The 22,148-nt window shown below is 39.4% G+C and overlaps 2 protein-coding genes across 6 annotated transcripts in view; one reads left to right on the top strand and one right to left on the bottom strand.

The window, feature by feature from the left end:
- FBXL13 (F-box and leucine rich repeat protein 13) overlaps positions 1-22,148 on the bottom strand; it is a 358,734-nt gene that overhangs the window by 159,409 nt on the left and 177,177 nt on the right. For all 4 annotated transcript variants that reach the window (XM_049893085.1, XM_049893086.1, XM_049893083.1 and 1 more), the window contains exon 12: positions 1,184-1,313. In XM_049893085.1, coding sequence (XP_049749042.1) covers positions 1,184-1,313 — 130 coding nt within the window. The remainder of the gene's footprint in view (positions 1-1,183; positions 1,314-22,148) is intronic.
- The window catches only part of LRRC17 (leucine rich repeat containing 17), a 56,747-nt gene continuing 35,481 nt past the window's right edge, over positions 883-22,148 (top strand). The window contains exon 1 of one of the 2 annotated variants that reach the window (XM_049893103.1): positions 883-1,211. The gene's annotated coding sequence lies outside the window, so the exon portion shown is untranslated. Of the gene's footprint in view, positions 1,244-22,148 lie in introns of both variants that reach the window. The other variant, XM_049893104.1, reaches the window with a different exon arrangement.

Below are 22,148 nucleotides of genomic sequence, written 5' to 3'. Positions count from 1 at the left end.
GGACATAGGAAATCTGGGGTGAAAAGGGGGAGTGTGTTGTCACATTATAGGGAAAGCAACTAGGGTCACATAAAAATGTGTGTATAAATTTTTGTATAAAAAACTAACTTGAGCTGTAAACTTTCACCTAAAGCACAATTTAAAAAATTAAAATAAAAAGAGTCCTGAATATCATCATAGATGCTAGCAGTTGTAACTTACAACTGTACCAGTACTATGTGCTTTTGCCAGCTGTGCAATGTTGAGAAATTTATTCAACCAACTGCTCTGAGCCTTAGTTCCTAATTTGTAAAACAGACATAATAAATACATACTACACAGCACTTAGATGAGGAGTAAATCTGATCTGTGTAAAGCACTCAGCACAGCAACTGCCATAGAGTAATGACTCAACAATGGTACCCATTAATATTTCAGCCAATTGTCACCTGTACTACGCATTATATTATTCTCAGAATGATGAACATACTGTGACACCAATAGTAATAAAATACACAGAGAGGTGGAAACAATGAAGTTAAAAGAGTCATGAGCAGAAGTAACTACCAATAAGGCAGTAACCTCTTCCAAAATACCATGCCCTCTCCTCCACAACGCCAGTCTGTGTTCTGCCTAATTTTCCTGAATCCTGTCCCCTCAGACTTAAAATGTTTCCCACGCAGATCTCAAATCCTCATGTTATTTAACCAAGGATGGAATACATTTTTTATTGTAATTTTTTTTACATTTCCTTTCTCACATTTATCACTTGTAGCACTTTCCCCAATACTATCCACCTTTTGAAAGCCCATGTGAGAGCTAATTGCCTTTTCAGCAAGTTCTTTGCTGATCGATCCTTCCTCCAAAAAGGTTTTCCTTTGTTTATATCTTGGTAGCAACTCTACAATCTTCAAGATTTGGGCTCCAGTCTTAGAATTGTACTCAGAGTGTCTACACAGAAGGGGATTCCTCATCCAATGAGATTTGCCTGTTTGTCGATGTGACACTTGGATGGAAGGAAGCCAAGAGCCTATAGTATTCCTGGGGAAAATTTAAGCAGCTGTGGCCATGTAATTTAAAACCTCTGGAGAAGTGTGCTGCAGGCTGTGCACAGCATTAGCACAACATGAGTGCTGGATGCAGCCTGTTCTCCGGAGGACTCCTTCATGATCTGCTGCAGGAAAGAGAAGACTGAAGGACAAACCTGGGTGCAGCCGGAAAGGTCCAGATAGGTGAGCTTGTGGCATCCTTTCCCTAAATTCAGGTACTGTAAACCTTTGTCTGTGAACTTTCTGCAATAAGCCAAACTAAGGTTCTGTAAATTGTGGAAGTTCCTGAAAAGACAAGGCAAGAGAAGAGAGGAAGAAAAAAGCTTAGCTTTAGTTATTTTTCTCACTTCTTTCTTAAGCCTCTGTGACAAAGAGAATAGTGTAAATTAATCCTCTCTCCTTGCAAATGGTCAACAGTTTAACGTTATGGTTAACTTTCTCCCTGTTAAGAACAGGAGGTTGCAGCAGTATATCAGACAATGCATAGTTATATTTCAAGTAAAGATCAATTAAAGATTTCCCTAGATTTTCAGGAAAGCTGACTGGGATAAAGCTTTGGGGGAGTGAATTCATATTGTTTGGAAGTTAGTTTGCTTTCGGAACCAAAGTTACAGAGTTTGCTTTCTTGCTGCATTGAGGTTTTCTCTTTGAAACACCAAAATAATGTACAAAATGTCTGCAAGGAACAAACAGTTTGCAAATATTTAAATAGGGATTAACTGTTACGTGAGCATACTTAAGATTCAATCATTTAGAAGGAACTGGGGCAGAATGAAAGCAAAGTAGAACATAAGAAGCTTTTAAAATAGGCTTGATAAATTGTTTGGAAAACAATAGATTTGAATATGCATGATTTTGTAAATAACAGTTTTATTATTATAGTTAAAGGAAGACTGATATGCAGAGCTTAAAAACTGGTTAAGAACAGTTGGCAAATGAGTGGGCAACATATGAGAAGAATAAAACTACATCAGAGGCTATCAATCTGACTGGAGTTGAAACAGATTAAACATGGCATTACCACAATGACCAAAATGAGAGCTTCCAGAAAATAGGAGGGTAATTAGGACGAGCCTGCACTTCTGTGCAAGCACTTGAAGTTTGGACACGTTTGGCAATTTTCCAAGCTCTCCAAAGGCAGGCATTTCTTAAAAGTACAAGAACTCCCACTACTGCTTGCTTTTGTAATGGGAGTGTACAACATGCTCTTGGTTTGTGATCTGCAGTGGTTTAACAGCAAATAAGAAAGCAAAAAGAATAAACAGCAAGGAGAAAATGCCTCTCTGCCCCAGAAGCCCACAAATGAATAATAAAGCTTAGCTTCACATAAGTGGGAAATAAGAAATGCAAGCATTAACCATTAATTGAACTTACTCCTAAAATTTGAAAATCACATTATATAACAATTCCCATTCCATAGTGAATTATTTGATTCAAAATACACATTGTTCTCTGGCTGTGGCTGTGTACATGAGCTTCCACAGAACAGAAGGGGAAGCCTTTTGTATCCCCCAGTGGCTGGGTGGGCAGTGGCCTTCAAGGAGAAAGCAGCACTAATATCCCAAAGACACGCCTCCTCTCCTGGGGCCCTGAGTTGAGCTGTGCCAAAGTTTGGAAAGATCTTGGAGATGCTGTATCTTCTTCTCCCTTGAGTGCATGTACTCTGTGACTCAACTGAGCAATTACAATATTCCTGAGGCAGGAGGTGGGGTGGGGAAGTATTTCTAACAATCTTTCAGCTCTGTAATTTGGAGAGAGGAAAGTGAGGAAGGCAGCACAACCCAATGGAAAATACACAAGGTTTTGGAATCTGACCAAATTGGATTTGAATCCCAGCCGTGACTCAGTAATCAACTTCCCTAAACTCAGAGATTGTTTCTCCAACTGCTGAGTGGAAGTGATAATGCTATCTTTTTTTTTTTTTTTTTTTTTGACCCTGATCAACTGAGAGGCCTCTACCTTTTCTGAGCCTCAGTTTTCTCATCTGTGAAATGGATGTGATCATATTTACTCTTTTAGAGGTGTGATGATTAAATAAGAACATAGATGTAATTGTAATATCTTGAGAGTGATTTTGATGATTCAAATCACCAGGGACTTGGTAGAAGCTTTAACAACAGATGTATTATTATTACTACTAAGCCAAAAAAAAAAAAACCCTTGCCACTGAGTCGATTCCAACTCATAGTGACCCTAAAGGACAGAGTAGGACTGCTCCATAGGGTTTCCAAGAGGCCCCTGGTGGATTCGAACTGCTGACCTTTTGGTTAGCAGCCAGACTCTTAACCATTACACCACTAGGGTTTCCATTATCACTACTACTACCCCCAGATAATAATAACATACTAATTGTTTTTATGGAGTTTTTACTATCTCCTGCCACTTAATGGAATGGATATCATCTGACAAAAGTGGTACATGAAACAGAATTCTAAGTTTGGGAGACTTCACATTGGGTCTACACCCCTTGTCCAAGCATATTGTTCAATTTTCTTAAATCCATGTGATGAAGTTAACAAACACCAAAAATGGGAATTGAGCTAGGGTCTCTAAGTTTTTTTGTTTTTGATTTTGTGGGTCTGGTGAAGTCTATGGACCCTTTTGCAGCTTAACATTTTTAAATGCATAAAATAAAATGCATATGATTACAAAGGCAGCTAATTCCATTGAAATATATAATTATCAAAAATTTCTTTTCAAAATATTTTTAAAAAATCAAATGCACAGAATAGTAATATATGTGCTTCTTTATTAACATTAAATAATAAGCTCTTCTGTCAGGCCTACTAACTACTGTGATTTTGAAGCCATGATTGAGTGTAAATGGCACTTCAAAATATCTGTAACAACTGTAATGTGATAAGAAAATATTTGTGATTTACCTGGGTGAAAAAGCCCCATACCTATTGCTGTGGAGTAGATTCCAAATCAGTGACCCTACAGGACAGAGTAGAACTGCCCCGTAGGGTTTCCTAGGCTGTAATCTTTACAAAGCAGACTGCCACATCTTTTCCCTCAGAGTAGCTAATGGGTTCAAACTGCCGACCTTTCAGTTAGCAGCCTAGCCCTTAACCACTGTGCCACCAGGGCTCCTTGAAAAAGTCCCCAGGACTGCTAATACTACTCTGGTTTTTAGTACACTTTAGTTAGAACTTAGTGAAAAGAGAGATGATTGTTTTTCCCCACCAAAATTCAGGGAACCCATGGATCCCATCCATGTTCCCACTGGCTCCCAGGTTAAGACCCTCTGGTTTAGGCAGAGAGGTTGTTCTTCATTAGGCTAAATGGCTCCTGGATTGAAAGTCCTGGATAACTTTGCGAGTGGCCACCTAAAACACTCCACTGGTCTCACCCTGTCTGGAGCAAGGGAAAATGAAGAAAACAAAAGACACAAGGGAAAGATTAGTCCAAAGGACTAATGGTCCACAAGTACCACAGCCTCCACCAGACTCAGTCCAGCACAACTAGACAGTACTCGGCTACCACCATCAACTGCTCTGACAGGGATTGCAATAGAGGGTCCCAGACAGAGCTGGAGAAAAATGTAGAACAAAATGCTAACTCACCAAAAAAAAAAAAAAAAAACAGAGATGGGACCAAGATGGCGGAGTAGCCAGACACTTCTGGTGAACCCTCTTACAACAAAGACCTGAAAAAAAACAAGTGAAATGATTACATTTATGACAAGCTAGAAGCCCTGAACATCAAAGGCAAAGTTAGAAAACGGACCAAGCGGCAGGAGGGGAGATAGATGGTTCAGAAGCAGAGAGGAGTTGCCGGACCTGAATCCCCAGGATCCTTCAGGTACCATTCTCAAGAGTGGCTGCGGCGGGCTGCTGGTAGCACTCGGCCGCAGTTTCCTCAAGGAGAAACAGCCAGCCGCACAGTCTACTCACACCTCCAGAACCAGAGAAGAATGGCGCTCTTGGCAAAAGCTAAGTACTTGTGTATATTTTACTGCACCCCCAGCCCTGAAGCTGGCTTCAGTAGCTGTTGATTTCAGTAGAATAGACAGCTGTTGGCAGACTGTAACTGTTTCAGCTGTGCAGCAGAGATGGGGGTTTTTGATGTTTGACGCCACTTTGCCTATTAAAAACAGGGTCCTCACCTACCCACATCAGGGACCTAAGGACTGGTGGCACCACTCAAGTCATCCAGCCACCCGCAACAGGGGTACAAGGAAAACTGGTACCTCTCAGTCCTTATGGCCAAAAGCACTGGGTGCACACAGTCCATCTGCAGCCTGCCTGTGCACTCTAGGGAAAAGGACACGCTTTCCTCACAGACACTTGGGGGATGGTTGTCAGCCCCCTGCCTTGTTCAGGGCATGACCCCTGCTGCAACCAGATACCAGTGCATACACCAACTCCCCCTGCCCCTCTAAGACTCTAGGACACAGCCTGTACCACACACTTGATGACCAACTACCTGGACACCTGAGCTGAAGCCATACAAGAAAATTGAATGGACTCCTAGGCTCACATGCCTGGTAACAGCTCTAGCCATCTGGTGACAGGGCATTAGAGCTTCAAAGGTGAAAATAATCAAGCTAGCTCACTCAAGCAACATATTTGGACATATCAAAACAAAGCAAAGCAAGAAGCTAGGACAGAGGCGGGGCCAAGATGGCTGACTAGGTAGATGCTACCTCGGATCCCTCTTGCAACAAAGGCTCAGAAAAACAAGTGAATCGATCACATACGTGACAATTTATGAACCCTGAACAACAAACACAGATTTAAAGAGTTGACCTGAGTGACAGAGACGGAGAACGAACAACTACAGGGAAGCAGCAACTGTTTTCGGAGCCTGGAGCCGGCGTCCCAGTCAGGTAACCTTGGCGCCGGGCTTAGGACTGGGCACAGGGGAGCTGAAAACGACATCTGTGACGGCGCAGACACGGGGTGCAGCCCTGGCCCCCTGAACTGACCCCAGGAGGGGGCCCAGCCGGTCCGTGCGGGCGGCGCGGTGATGCGGCCGGCAGGAGGAGAAATCCCCGGGAGGCAGTGACTGGTTTCGGAGCCAGGAGTGCAGCATCCCAGCCAGGGAACCTTGGTGCCGGGCTTTGGACTGGGCACAGGGGAGCTGAACGTGGCATCTGGTCGCGGCGCAAACACGGGGCACAGCCCTACTCCCCTGAACTAACCCCGGGAGGGGGTCCAGCTGGTCCACAGGGGCGGCACAGCGACGTGGCTGGCGGGACGAGAAGTCCCCGGGAGGCAGCGACTGATTTTGGAGCCAGGAGTGCAGCGTCCCAGCAGGGAAACCTTGACGCTGGGCTTTGGACTGGCAGCGGAGGATCTGACCGTGGCTTCAGCGGGCCAGACCCTTGGGGACAATCTCCACACAGCCAGCACACATAGGCAACACGCCCCTCGGGAACCTCAGATAAAATAGTCATCCCAAGCAAGATGAGCAACTTTGGCTATATTCTGGGGTGCTACTCTCTGCTGTTTTTCTGAACCCTCCCGTCCCCTTCCCAGGCGGCTTCATTAACATTGGAATTTCCTGAGCCAGAGGGAGAACAGCTCCAGCCCCATGGCTTTGCTTTTCCCTTTTTTTTTTTTTTTTTGGTCTTTTCCTAATCCAGTCTTCCGGCTTGAGAGAAGCAACCACAAAAAACCCAGGGACCAAAAATCCTTCCCTAATTGGACTAAAAACACAGAACCAGCTCCAGCCAAGCATATATGATCCAAATCTCGGGCTTTCATCCTTACAGGGAACAAGGTGGCTGTCATAATGCAAAGCCAGTTCTGATAGGGATCTGACTGCATTTTTTTTTAGCAGATTTACTGGAAAAACAAGTTCCCCAGGTCTGATATCTCTGCTTATTCAACAGAGCCCTAACTGACCCACAACAGGGAACTGAGGGTTGAAGCTCGCCCCAGACCACCTAGCCTCTTGCCTTAGGGGTCTAAGGAGGGTGACACCTACCAATCAGTAGAGGTACTTGCATTGGGGGCCTAAGGGACAGCAGAACTCTCCACCCAACTGTTGCAAAGTATACTTTTTTTTCTAGCGCACATGGAACATTCTCTAGAATAGACCACATATTAGGTCATAAAACAAACCTTTGCAGAATCCAAAACATCGAAATATTACAAAGCATCTTCTCAGACCACAAGGCAATAAAAGTAGAAATCAATAACAGAAAAACTAGGGAAAAGAAATCAAATACTTGGAAACTGAACAATAACCTGCTGAAAAAAGACTGGGTTATAGAAGACTTTAAGGAGGGAATAAGGAAATTCATAGAATGCAATGAGAAAGAAAATACTTCCTATCAAAACCTCTGGGAAACAGCAAAAGCAGTGCTCAGAGGCCAATTTATATTGATAAATGCACACATACAAAAAGAAGAAAGAGCCAAAACCAGAGAACTGTCCCTACAACTTGAACAAATAGAAAGTGAGCAACAAAAGAATCCATCAGGCACCAGAAGAAAACAAATAATAAAAATTAGAGCTGAACTAAATGAATTAGAGAACAGAAAAACAATTGAAAGAATTAACAAAGCCAAAAGCTGGTTCTTTGAAAAAATTAACAAAATTGGTAAACCATTGGCTAGACTGACTAAAGAAATACAGGAAAGGAAACAAATAACCCGAATAAGAAACGAGAAGGGCCACATCACAACAGACCCAACTGAAATTAAAAGAATCCTATCAGATTATTACAAAAAATTGTACTCTAACAAATTTGAAAACCTGGAAGAAATGGATGAATTCCTGGAAAAACAGTACCTACCTAAACTAACACAATCAGAAGGAGAACAACTAAATAGACCCACAACAAAAAAAGAGATTGAAATGGTAATCAAAAAACTCCCAACAGAAAAAGCCCTGCCCCAGATGACTATACTGCAGAGTTCTACCAAACTTTCAGAGAAGAGATAACACCACTACTACTAAAGGTATTTCAAAGCATAGAAAATGATGGAATACTACCCAACTCATTCTATGAACCCACCATCTCCCTGATACCAAAACCAGGTAAAGACACCACACAAAAAAGAAAATTACAGACCTATATCCCTCATGAACATAGATGCAAAAATCCTCAACAAAATTCTAGCCAATAGAATTCAACAACATATCAGAAAAATAATTCACCACGACCAAGTGGGATTTATACCAGGTATGCACGGCTGGTTTAATATTAGAAAAACCATTAATGTAATCTACCATATAAATAAAACAAAAGACAAAAGCCACATGATCTTATCAATTGATGCAGAAAAGGCATTTGACAAAGTCCAACACCCATTTATGATAAAAACTCTCACCAAAATAGGAATTGAAGGAAAATTCCTCAACATAATAAAGGGAATCTATGCAAAGCCAACAGCCAACATCACTCTAAATGGAGAGAGCCTGAAGGCATTTCCCTTGAGAACGGGAACCAGACAAGGATGCCCTTTATCACCGCTCTTATTCAACATTGTGCTAGAAGTCCTAGCCAGAGCAATTAGGCTAGACAAAGAAATAAAGGGCATCCGGACTGGCAAAGAGGAAGTAGAATTATCTCTATTTGCAGATGACATGATCTTATATGCAGAAAACCCCAAGGAATTCTCCAGAAAACTACTGAAACTAATAGAAGAGTTTGGCAGAGTCTCAGGTTATAAGATAAACATACAAAAATCACTTGGATTCCTCTACATCAACAAAAAGAACATCGAAGAGGAAATCACCAAATCAATACCATTCACAGTAGCCCCCAAGAAGATAAAATACTTAGGAATAAATCTTATCAAGGATGTAAAAGACCTATACAAAGAAAACTACAAAGCTCTACTACAAGAAATTCAAAAGGACTTACTTAAGTGGAAAAACATACCTTGCTCATGGATAGGAAGACTTAACATAGTGAAAATGTCTATTCTACCAAAAGCCATCTATACATACAATGCACTTCCGATCCAAATTCCAATGTCATTTTTTAAGGTGATAGAGAAACAAATCACCAACTTCATATGGAAGGGAAAGAAGCCTCGGATAAGCAAAGCATTACTGAAAAAGAAGAAGAAAGTGGGAGGCCTCACTCTACCTGATTTCAGAACCTATTATACAGCTACAGTACTCAAAACAGCCTGGTATTGGTACAACAACAGGCACATAGACCAGTGGAACAGAATTGAGAACCCAGAGATAAATCCATCCACATATGAGCAGCTGATATTTGACAAAGGCCCAGTGTCAGTTAATTGGGGAAAAGACAGTCTTTTTAACAAATGGTGCTGGCATAACTGGATATCCATTTGCAAAAAAATGAAACAGGACCCATACCTCACACCATGCACAAAAACTAACTCCAAGTGGATCAAAGACCTAAACATCAAGACTAAAACGATAAAGATCATGGAAGAAAAAATAGGGACAACGTTAGGAGCCCTAATACAAGGCATAAACAGAATACAAACCATTACCAAAAATGACGAAGAGAAACCAGATAACTGGGAGCTCCTAAAAATCAAACACCTATTCTCATCTAAAGACTTCACCAAAAGAGTAAGAAGACCACCTACAGACTGGGAAAGAATTTTCAGCTATGACATCTCCAACCAGCGCCTGATCTCTAAAATCTATATGATTCTGTCAAAACTCAACCACCAAAAGACAAACAACCCAATCAAAAGGTGGGCAAAGGATATGAATACACACTTCACTAAAGAAGATATTCAGGCAGCTAACAGATACATGAGAAAATGCTCTCGATCATTAGTCATTAGAGAAATGCAAATTAAAACTATGATGAGATTCCATCTCACTCCAACAAGGCTGGCATTAATCCAAAAAAACACAAAATAATAAATGTTGGAGAGGCTGCGGAGAGATTGGAACTCATACACTGCTGGTGGGAATGTAAAATGGTACAACCACTTTGGAAATCTATCTGGTTTTATCTTAAAAAGTTAGAAATAGAACTACCATACAACCCAGAAATCCCACTCCTCGGAATATACCCTAGAGAAGTAAGAGCCTTCACACAAACAGATATATGCATACCCATGTTTATTGCAGCTCTGTTTACAATAGCAAAAAGCTGGAAGCAACCAAGGTGTCCATCAACGGAGGAATGGTTAAATAAATTGTGGTATATTCACACAATGGAATACTGCGCATCGATAAAGAACAGTGACGAATCTGTGAAACATTTCATAACGTGGAGGAACCTGGAAGGCATTATGCTGAGCGAAATTAGTCAGAGGCAAAAGGACAAATATTGTATAAGACCACTATTATAAGAACTTGAGAAATAGTATAAACTGAGAAGAACACATACTTTTGTGGTTACGAGCGGGGGAGGGAGGGAGGGTGGGAGAGGATTTTTTACTGATTAATTGGTAGATAAGAACTGCTTTAGGTGAAGGGAAGGACAATACTCAATACATGGAAGGTCAGCTCAACTGGGCTGGACCAAAAGCAAAGAAGTTTCCGGGATAAACTGAATGCTTCAAACGTCAGCGGAGCAATGGTGGGGGTTTGGGGACCATGGCAAAACAATTCTATTATGAAAATATTCTGCATCCCACTTTGAAATGTGGCATCTGGGGTCTTAAATGCTAACAAGCGGCCAACTAAGATGCATCAATTGGTCTCAACCCATCTGGATCAAAGGAGAATGAAGAACACCAAGGTCACATGATAACTAAGAGCCCAAGAGACAGAAAGGGCCACATGAACCAGAGACCTACATCATCCTGAGACCAGAAGAACTAGTTGGTGCCCGGCCACAATCGATGACTGCCCTGACTGGGAGCACTACAGAGAACCCCTGAGGGAGCAGGAGATCAGTGGGATGCAGACCCCAAATTCGCATAAAAAGACCATACTTAATGGTCTGACTGAGACTAGAGGAATCCCGGCAGTCATGGTCCCCAAACCTTCTGTTGGCACAGGACAGGAACCATCCCCGAAGACAACTCATCAGACATGAAAGGGACTGGACAGTGGGTAGGAGAGAGGTGCTGATGAAGAGTGAGCTAATTACATCAGGTGGGCACTTGAGACTGTGTTGGCATCTCCTGTCTGGAGGGGGGATGGGAAGATAGAGAGAGTTGGAAGCTGGCAAAATTGTCACGAAAGGAGAGACTGGAAGGGCTGACTCATTAGGAGGAAAGCAAGGGGGAGTATGGAGTAAGGTGTATATAAACTTTTATGTGACAGTCTGACTTGATTTGTACACATTCACTTGAAGCTCAATAAAAGTTAATAAAAATAAGAAGCTAGGATATAGTAAGCAAACATAAAATAAACTAATAGAATAACTTATAGATGACACAAAGACAACAGTCAATATCAAATCACATAAAGAAGCAGACCAAGATCTCATCAACAAGCTCTCAAAACAAAGAATCAAGGGATCTTCTGGATGAAGGTGACTTCCTGGAATTACCAGATACAGAATACAAAAGATGAATATACAGAACTATTCACGATATCAGGAAGGAAATCAGGCAATACACAGAACAAGCCAAGGAACACACAAATAAAGTAGTAGAAGAAATTTAAAAGGTTACTCAAGAACATAATGAAAAATTTTATAAGCTTCAAGAATCCATAGAGAGGTAGCAATCAGAAATTTAGAAGATTAACAATAAAATTACAGAAGTAGACAACTGAATAAAAAGTCAGAGGAGCAGAAATGAGCAAGTGGAAGGCAGAATTGGGAGACCGAAAATAAAGCACTTGGCACTAATATATTTCAAGAAAAATCAGATAAAAGAATTGAAAAAAATGAAGAATCCTTAAAAATCATGTGGGACTCTATCAAGAGAAATAACCTACGAGTGACTGGTGCACCAGGACAGGGAGAGATAACAGAAAATACAGAGAGAATTGCTGAAGATTTGTTGGCAGAAAACTTCCCTGATATCATGAAAGATGAGAAGATATCTATCCAAGATGCTAATCGAACTCCACGTAGATCTTAAAAGAAAGTCACCAAGACATATTATAATCAAAGTTGCCAAAACCAAAGATAAAGAGAGAATTTTAAGAGCAGCTAGGGCCAAACAAAAAGTCATATACAAAGGAGAGACAATAAGAATAAGCTCAGACTATTCAGCAGAAACCATGCAGGCAAGAAGGCAGTGGGATGACTTATATAAAGCATTGAAGGAAAAAAATTGCCAGCTAAGAATGATATATCCAGCAAAACTATCTCTCAAATATGAAGGTGGAATCAGGACATTGCCAGATAAACAGAACTTTAGAGAATTCATAAAAACCAAACCAAAACTATAAAAAATACTAAAGGGAGTCCTTTGGTTAGAAAATCAATAATATCAGATACCAACCCAAGACTAGAAAACTGGACATAGCAATCAGATGTCAATCCAGATAGGGAAATCACAAAAATTAATCAAGATTAAAAAAAAATGCTCAAAACAGGGAAACAGCAATGTCGTTATGTAAAAGAATGCAACATTAAAACAATAAAGAGGGACTAAGAAATGTAGTCACAGATCTTTCATATGGAGAGGAAGACAAAGCAATATAAGGAAATAAAACTTAGATTTAAACTTAGAAAATAGGGGTAAATATGAAGGTAACCACAAAGGAGACTAACTATCATACTCATTAAAATAAAATACAAGAAAAAAGTAGAGACTCAGCAGAAACGAAATCAACAACAATGAATAAGAGGAAAAGGCAATATATAAACTACTCAGCACAAAAAATTAAGAGGGAAAAAGAAACTCTCAACAACACACAAAAAAAAGACATCAAAATGACAGCACTAAACTTATACCTAGCCACAATTATGCTGAACGTAAATGGACTAAATGCACCAATAAAGAAACAGTGGCAGAATGGATAAAAACAACATGATCTGTCTATATGCTGCCTACAAGAGACACACCTTAGACTTAGAGACACAAACTAAAACTCAAAGGATGGAAAAAAATATATCAAGCAAACAACAATCAAAAAAGAACAGGAGTGGTAATATTAATTTCTGACAAAATAGACTTTAAAGTTAAATCCACCACAAAGAAAAAGGAAGGGCACTATATAATGATTAAAGGAACAATATACCAGGAGTATATAACCATATTAAATATTTACGCACCCAATGACGGGGATGCAAGATACATAAAACAAACTCTAACAGTGAGATAGACAGCTCCACAATTAGAAGACTTCGACACACCAATTTCGGTGAAGGACAGAGCATCCAGAAAGAAGCTCAATAAAGACATGGAAGATCTAAATGCCACAATCAACCAACTTGACCTCATAGACATATACAGAACACTCCACCCAACAGCAACCAACTATACTTTCTTTTCCAACGCACATGAAACATTCTCTAGAATAAGCCACATATTAGGTCATAAAGCAAGCCTTAGCAGAATCAAAAACACTGAAATATTACAAACCCTTTTCTCTGATCATAAGGCCATAAAAGTAGAAATCCATAACAGAAAAAGCAGGGAAAATAAATGTGGACAACACCCTGCTCAAAAATGACTGGGTTATAGAAGACATTAAGGATGGATAAACAAAGTCATAGAATCCAATGAGAATGAAAACACTTCATATCAGAACCTTTGGGACACAGCAAAAGCAGTGCTCGGTGGTCAGTTTATATCAATAAATCCACACATCCAAAAAGAAGAAAGGGCCAAAATCAAAGAATTATCCCTACAACTTGAACAAATAGAGAGCAACAAAAGAAACCCTCAGGCACCAGAAGAAAGCAAATAATAAAAATTAGAGCAGAATTAGTTTTTAGAACAGAATTAAAATAGAGAACAGAAAAACAATTGAAAGAATTAACAAGACCAAATGCTGGTTCTTTGAAAAAATTAATAAAATTGATAAACCATTGCCCAGACTGACACAAGAAAAACAGGAAAGGAAGCAAATAACCAAAACAAGAAAAGAGATAAGTGATAATTCAACAGACTCAACGGAATTAAAAGAATCATATCAGATTACAACAAAAAATTGTACTCTAACACATTTGAAAACCTAAAGAAATGGATGAATTCCTAGAAACACACTACCTACCTAAACTACCACAGAGGTAGAACAACTAAATAGACCCATAACAAAAAAAAGAGATTGAAAAGGTAATCAAGAAAACTCCTTCCCCCCCAAAAAAAAACAAAGCCCTGGTCCGGACAGCTTCACTACAGAGTTCTACCAAACTTTCAGAGAAGAGTTAACACCACTACTACTAAAGGTACTTCAGAGCATAGAAAAGGACGGAATACTCCCAAGCTCATTCTATGAAGCCAGCATAATATCCCTGATACCAAAACCAGGTAAAGACACACAGAAAAAGAAAATTACAGACCTATATCCCTCATGAATGTAGATGCAAAAATCCTCAACAAAATTCTAGCCAAGAGAATTGAACAACATATCACAAAAATAATTCACCATGATCAAGTGGGATTCATAGCAGCTATGCAGGGATGGTTCAACATTAGAAAAACAATTAATGTAATCCATCATATAAATAAACAAAAGGGCCACATGACCTTATCAATTGATACAGAAAAGGCATTGGCAAATTTCAACACCCATCCATGATAAAAAAAACTCTCAGCAAACTAGGAATAGAAGGAAAATTCCTCAGCATAATAAAGGGCATTTATACAAAGCCAACACCCAACATTGTCTTAAATGGAGAGAGTTTAAAAGCATTCCCTTGAGATCGGGAACAAGACAAGGATGCCCTTTATCACCATTCTTATTCAGCATTGTACTGGAGGTCCTAGCCAGAGCAATTAGGCTAGATAAAGAAATAAAGGGCATCCAGATTGGTAAGAAAGAAGTCAAATTATCTCTATTTGCAGATGACATGATCTCATACACAGAAAACCTTAAAGAATCCTTAAGAGAACTATTGAAACTAATAGAAGAGTTCAACAGAGTATCGGGATATAAGATAAACATACAAAAATCAGTTGGATTCTTCTACACCAACAAAAGGAACATTTAAGAGGAAATCACTAAATCAATGCCATTTACAGTAGCCCCCAAGAAGATAAAATACTTAGGAATAAATCTCAGCAGAGAGGTAAAAGACCTGTACAAAGAAAACGACAAGACACTACTGCAAGAAACCAAAAGGGACCCAAAAGGGACCTACATAAGTGGAAAAATATACCTTGCTCATGGATAGGAAGACTTAACGTTGTAAAAATGTCTCTTCCACCAAAAGCCATTTTATATATATATATATATATATATATATATATATATATATATATATATATATTAGTTACAATCCAATTTCAATCCAAATTCCAACATTTTTTTTATTAACTTTTATTGAGCTTCAAGTGAACATTTACAAATCGAGTCAGTCTGTCACATATAAGTTTATATACATCTTACTCCTTACTCCCACTTGCTCTCCCCCTAATGAGTCAACCCTTCCAGTCTCTCCTTTCGTGACAATTTTGCCAACTTCCAACTCTCTCTATCTTCCCATCCCCCCTCCAGACAGGAGATGCCAACACAGTCTCAAGTGTCCACCTGATATAATTAGCTCACTCTTCATCAGCATCTCTCTCCTACCCACTGTCCAGTCCCTTTCATGTCTGATGAGTTGTCTTCGGGGATGGTTCCTGTCCTGTGCCAACAGAAGGTTTGGGGACCATGACCGCCGGGATTCCTCTAGTCACAGTCAGACCATTAAGTCTGGTCTTTTTATGCGAATTTGGGGTCTGCATCCCACTGATCTCCTGCTCCCTCAGGGGTTCTCTATTACCAACAACATTTTTTAACGAGAGGGAGAAACAAATCACCAACTTCATATGGAAGAGAAAGAGGCCCCAGATAAGTAAAGCATTACTGAAAAAGAAGAACAAAGTTTGAGTCCTCACTCTACCTGATTTTAGAACCTATTATACTGCCATAGTAGTCAAAACAGTCTGGTGCGAGTACAACAGATACATAGACCAATGGAACAGAATTGAGAATCCAGACATAAATCCATCCACATATGAGCAGGTGGTATTTGACAATGGCCCCAAGTCAGTTAAATGGGCAAAGACAGTCTCTTTAACAAATGGTGCTGGCATAACTGGATATCCATCTGCAAAAAAATGAAATGGCCCATACCTCACACCATGCACAAAAATGAGCTCAAAATGGATCAAAGACCTAAATATAAAATCTCAAAAGATAAAGATCATGGAAGAAAAAGTAAGGACAACGCTAGGAGCCCTAATACATGGCAAAAACATTATACAAAACATTACAAACAATGCAGAAGAGAAACTAGATACCTGGGAGCTCCTAAAAATCAAACACCTATGCTCATACAAGGACTTCACCAAAAGAGTAAAAAGATTACTTACAGACTGGGAAAAGTTTTTAGCTACGACATTTCTCATCAGCATCTGATCTCTTAAATCTACACGATACTGCAAAAACTCTACTACAAAAAGACAAATAACCCAATTAAAAAATGGGCAAAGGATATGAACAGGCACTTCACTAAAGAAGACATTCATGTAGCTAACAGATACATGAGGAAATGCTAATGATCATTAGCCATTAGAGAAATGCAAATCAAAACTACACTGAGATTCCATCTCACTCCAACAAGGCTGACGTTAGTCAAAAAAACCCAAAATAATAAATGTGGGAGAGGTTGTGGAGAGACTGGAACACTTATACACTGCTGTTGGGAACGTAAAATGGTACAACCACTTTGGAAATTGATTTGGTGCTTGCTTAAAAAGCTAGAAATAGAGCTACCATATGATCCAGCAATTCCACTCCTTGGAATACATCCTAGAGAAATAAGAGCCTTTATACCAACAGATACATGCACACCCACGTTCATTGCAGCATTGTTTACAATAGCAAAAAGATGGAAGCAACCAAGGTGCCCATCAATGGATGAATGGATAAATAAATAATGGTATAGTCACAAAATGGAATACTATGCATCGATAAAGAACAATGATGAATCCGTGAAACATTTCAAAACATGGAGGAACCTGGAAGGCATTATGCTGAGTGAAATTAGTCAGTTGCAAAAGGACAAATATTATATGAGACCACTATTATAAAAAAAAAAAAAACTATTATAAGAACTCAAAAAATACTTTGAACAGAGAAGAAAATATTCTTTGATGGTTATGAGAAGGGGGAGGAAGGGAGAGGGATATTCATTAATTAGATAGTAGATAAGAACTATTTTAGGTGAAGGGAAAGACAACACACAATACAGTCGAGGTCAGCACAGCTGGACTAAACCAAAAGCAAAGAAGTTTCTGGAATAAACTGAAAGTATCAAAGGCCAGTGTAGCAGGGGCAGGGTTTTGGGGACCATGGTTTCAGGGAACATCTAAGTCAATCGGCATAATAAAATCTATTAAGAAAATATTCTGCATCCCACTTTGAAACGTGGCGTCTTAAACACTAGCAAGTGGCCATCTAAGATTCATCAATTGGTCTCAACCCACCTGGAGCAAAAGAGAATGAAGAAAACCAAAGACACAAGGTAATTATGAGCCCAAGAGACAGAAAGGGCCACATAAACCAGAGACTACGTCATCTTGAGACCAGAAGAACTAGATGGTGCCTGCCTACAACCAATGACTGCCCTGACGGGGAACACCACAGAGAACCCCTGAGGGAGCAGGAGAGCAGTGGGATGCAGACCCCAAATTCTCATAAAAAGACCAAACTTAATGGTCTGACTGAGACTAGAAGGACCCCAGAGGTCATGGTCCTCAGACTTTCTGTTAGCCCAAGACAGGAAACAGTCCTGAAGCCAACTCTTCAGTTAGGGATTGGAATAGACTGTGGGATAGAAAATAATACTGTTGATGAGTGAGCTTCTTGGATCAAGTAGACACATGAGACTGTGTGGGCAGCTCCTGTCTGGAGGGGATACGAGAGGGCAGAGAGGGTCAGAAGCTGGCTGAATGGACACGAAAAGAGAGAGTGGAGGGAAAGGGTGTGCTGTCTCATTAGAGAAGAGAGCATCTAGGAGTACATAGCAAGGTGTTTGTAAGTTTTTGTATGAGAGACTAACTTGGTTTGTAAATTTTCACTTAAAGCACAATTTTTTAAAAAATGGTAGTAAAATCTCCAAAAAACAAACAAACAAATGGAAAAAAAAAAAAAGAACAGGCTTACTGATCTGACAGAGGCTAGAGAAACCCTGAGAGTATGGCTCCTAGACTTCTTTTTAACTCAGTACTGACATCACTTCTGAGGTTCACCCTTCAGCCAAAGATTAGACAGGCCCATAAAACAAAACATGACTAAATGAGCACACCAGCCCAGGGGCAATGGCGAGAAGGGAGGAGGGGACAAGAAAGCTGGTAATGGGGAATCCAAGGTGGAGAAGGGGAGAGTGTTAACATATCGTGGGGTTGGCAGCCAATGTCACAAAACAATATGGGTATTAATTGCTTAATAAGAAACTAATTTGTTCTGTAAACCTTAATTAAAAAAAAAATTAACAAAAAAAAAGAAAGTCCCTGATAACTCTCTTTACAGTGAAATCTCACAGGATCCGTAAGTTTGAAAGTAAAGCACACTGATCTTGAGTAGCTCTGTAATCCTTTCTAGGGATTTACAGTTCTAGAAACATAAACCTGCTGGGGATGGGAAAAGTATCAGTTGACAGTGAACTCACTGTCATATATTAAGCAATACACTTGGCATATATTAAGCAATACTACTGCTTATATTCTGAATTTTAGCAAAGGAATGTGTCCCCTACATGAATGAGATTAAATAAAAAAGTAGGTTCCTCATTTTCCCAACCCAGAGTCCATTGCAGAATTCTAATTCTACTTTGAAGCAGAGTTTTGCAGGCTGTGTTTATCTTTCCCTAAATATTTGATAACTAAGCATTTCTTGTGTAGGTAGAAGAGTCCTCTCTTATCTTTGTGATTTATTTTTCTGCTACTACTATAATCTTTAAGAATTTACAACTCTTATAGAAACCACAAAATTTTTTTTTTCTTTTTTCTGGCTTTTTTTCCGTTAAAAAAGTGAGACCTTCTGTGTTAGGTCTCCAACCCCTGAGGGAATTATTACTGGAAGGAAAGTACAATTACATATTTAAAGGAAAATTTCTCTGAAAAATCACCGAGACAAGGCCCAGTCTGTAAAACAACAAATTTTCATGTTGGTTCCTTTGAGTTAAGCACTGGGCTTTCTGGTTTCTAGTAACAGAATTCCTACAGAATAGCTAAATACAGTGATTTGGTCTCATATTTTGGTCTCAGGGTAGACCTCAAGATTGTCCCATCAACGCAATAGCTTACTCTGTCCCATTCTGTCCAGCACTCGTGAGACTATGTAACAGGATAGTCCCAACCATTAAGAAGTTTCCAAGCTAATGAGAAATTGTACTCTACCAAATTTGAAAACCTAAAAGAAATGGATGAATTCCTAGAAACACACTACCTACCTAAATTAACACAAACAGAGGTAGAACAACTAAATAGACCTATAACAAAAGAAGAGATTGAAAAGGTAATCGAAAAACTCCCAACAAAAAAAATCCGTGGTCCAGACGGCTTCACTGCAGAATTCTACCAAACTTTCAGAGAAGAGTTAACACCACTACTACTGAAAGTATTTCAGAGCATAGAAAAAGACGAAATACTACCAAACTCATTCTATGAAGCTAGCATATTCCTGATACCAAACCAGGTAAAGACACCACAAGAAAATTACAGACCTATATCCCTCATGAACTTAGATGCAAAAATCCTCAACAAAATTCTAGCCAATACAATTCAACAACATATCACAAAAATAATTCACCATGACCAAGCTGGATTCATACCAGGTATGCAGGGATGGTTCAACATTAGAAAAACAATTAATGTAATCCACCACATAAATAAAACAAAAGACAAGAATCACATGATTTTATGAATTGATGCAGAAAAGGCATGTGACAAAGTTCAACACCCATTCGTAATAAAAACTCTCAGCAAAATAGGAATAGAAGGAAAATTCCTCAACATAATAAAGGGCATTTATATAAAGCCAACTGCCAACATCACCCTAAATGGAGAGAGCCTGAAAGCATTCCCATTGAGATCAGGAACCAGACAAGGATGCCCTTTATCTCCACTCTTATTCAACACTGTGTTGGAGATCCTAGCCAGAGCAATTAGTCTAGATAAAGAAATAAAGGGCATCCAGATTGCTAAGGAAGATGTCAAATTATCTCTGTTTGCAGATGACATGATCTTATACACAGAAAACCCTAAGGAATCCTCGAGAAAACTACTGAAACTAAGAGTTCAGCGGAGTATTGGGATACAAGATAAACATACAAAAATCAGTTGGATTCCCCTACACCAACAAAAAGAACATCGAAGAGGAAATCACCAAATCAATGCCATTTACAGTAGTCCCCAAGAAGATAAAATATTTAGGAATAAATCTTACCAGAGATGTAAAAGACTTATACAAAAAAAAACTACAGTACGCTTCTGCAAGAAACCAAAAGAGACTTACATAAGTGGAAAAACATACCTTGCTCATGGATAGGAAGACTTAACATTATAAAAATGTCTATTCTACCAAAAGCGATCTACACATTTAATGCAATTCCAATCCAAATCCCAACGACATTCTTTAATGAGATGGGGAAACAAATTATCAACTTAACATGGAAGGGAAAGAGGCCCCAGATAAATAAGGCATTACTGAAAAAGAAGAACAAAGTGGGAGACCTTACTTTACCTGATTGTAGAACCTATTATACTACCACAGTAGTCAAAACAGCCTGGTACTGGTACAACAACAGATACATAGACCAATGGAACAGAATTGAGAATCCAGACATAAATCCATCCACATATGAGCAGTTGATATTTGACAAAGGCCCCAAAACAGTTAAATGGGGAAAAGACAGTCTTTTTAACAAATGATGCTGGCATAACTGGATATCCATTTGCAAAAACATGAAACAAGACCCATACCTCACTCCACACACAAAAATGAGCTCAAAATGGATCAAAGGCCTAAATATAAAATCTCAAAAGGTAAAGATCACGGAAGAAAAAATAGGGACAACGTTAGGAGCCCTAACACATTCCATAAACAGTATACAAAACATTACTAAGAATGCAGAAGTAAAACTAGATAACTGGGAGCTCCTAAAAATCAAACAGCTCTTCTCATCCAAAGATTTCATCAAAAGAGTAAAAAGACTACCTACAGACTAGGAAAAAGCTTTTAGCTATGACGTTTCCGATCAGCGCCTGTTCTCTAAAATCTACATGATACTGCAAAAACTCAACTACAAAAAGACAACCCAATTAAAAAATGGGCAAAAGATATGAATAGACACTTCACTAAAGAAGACATTCAGGTAGCTAACAGATACATGAGGAAATGCTCACGATCATTAGCAATTAGAGAAATGCAAATCAAAACCACAATGAGATTTCATCTCACTCCAACAAGGCTGGCATTAATCCAAAAAACACAAAACAATAAATGTTGGAGAGGCTGTGGAGAGATTGGAACACTTATATATTGCTGGTGGGAATGTCAACTGGTACAACCACTTTGGAAATTGATTTGGCACTTCCTTAAAAAGCTAGAAATAGAACTACCATTCAATCCAGCTATCCCACTCCTCAGAATATATCCTAGAGAAATAAGAGCCTTTACACGAACAGATAAATGCACACCCATGTTTATTGCAGCACTGTTTACAATAGCAAAATGATAGAAGCAACAAAGATGCCCATCAACAGATGAATGGATAAATAAATTATGGTATATTCACACAATGGAATACTATGCATTGATAAAGAACAGTGAGGAATCTTTGAAACATTTCATAACATGGACAAACCTGGAAGGCATTATGCTGAGTGAAATTAGTCAACTGCAAAAGGACGAATATTGTTGTTGTTGTTAGGTACCGTCGAGTCGGTTCCGACTCATAGCGACCCTATGCGCAACAGAACGAAACACTGCCCAGTCCTGAGCCATCCTTACAATCGTTGTTATGCCTGAGCCCATTTGTTGCAGCCACTGTGTCAATCCACCTCATTAAGGCTCTTCCTCTTTTCAGCTGACCCTGTACTCTGCCAAGCATGATGTCCTTCTCCAGGAACTGATCCCTCATGACAACATGTCCAAAGTA

Source organism: Elephas maximus, chromosome 8 (assembly GCF_024166365.1).
Source record: "Elephas maximus indicus isolate mEleMax1 chromosome 8, mEleMax1 primary haplotype, whole genome shotgun sequence".
NCBI classification, from domain to species: Eukaryota; Metazoa; Chordata; class Mammalia; order Proboscidea; family Elephantidae; genus Elephas; species Elephas maximus.
Note: the sequence above shows the minus strand (reverse complement) of the source record. Positions and strands in the feature narration are given on the sequence as shown.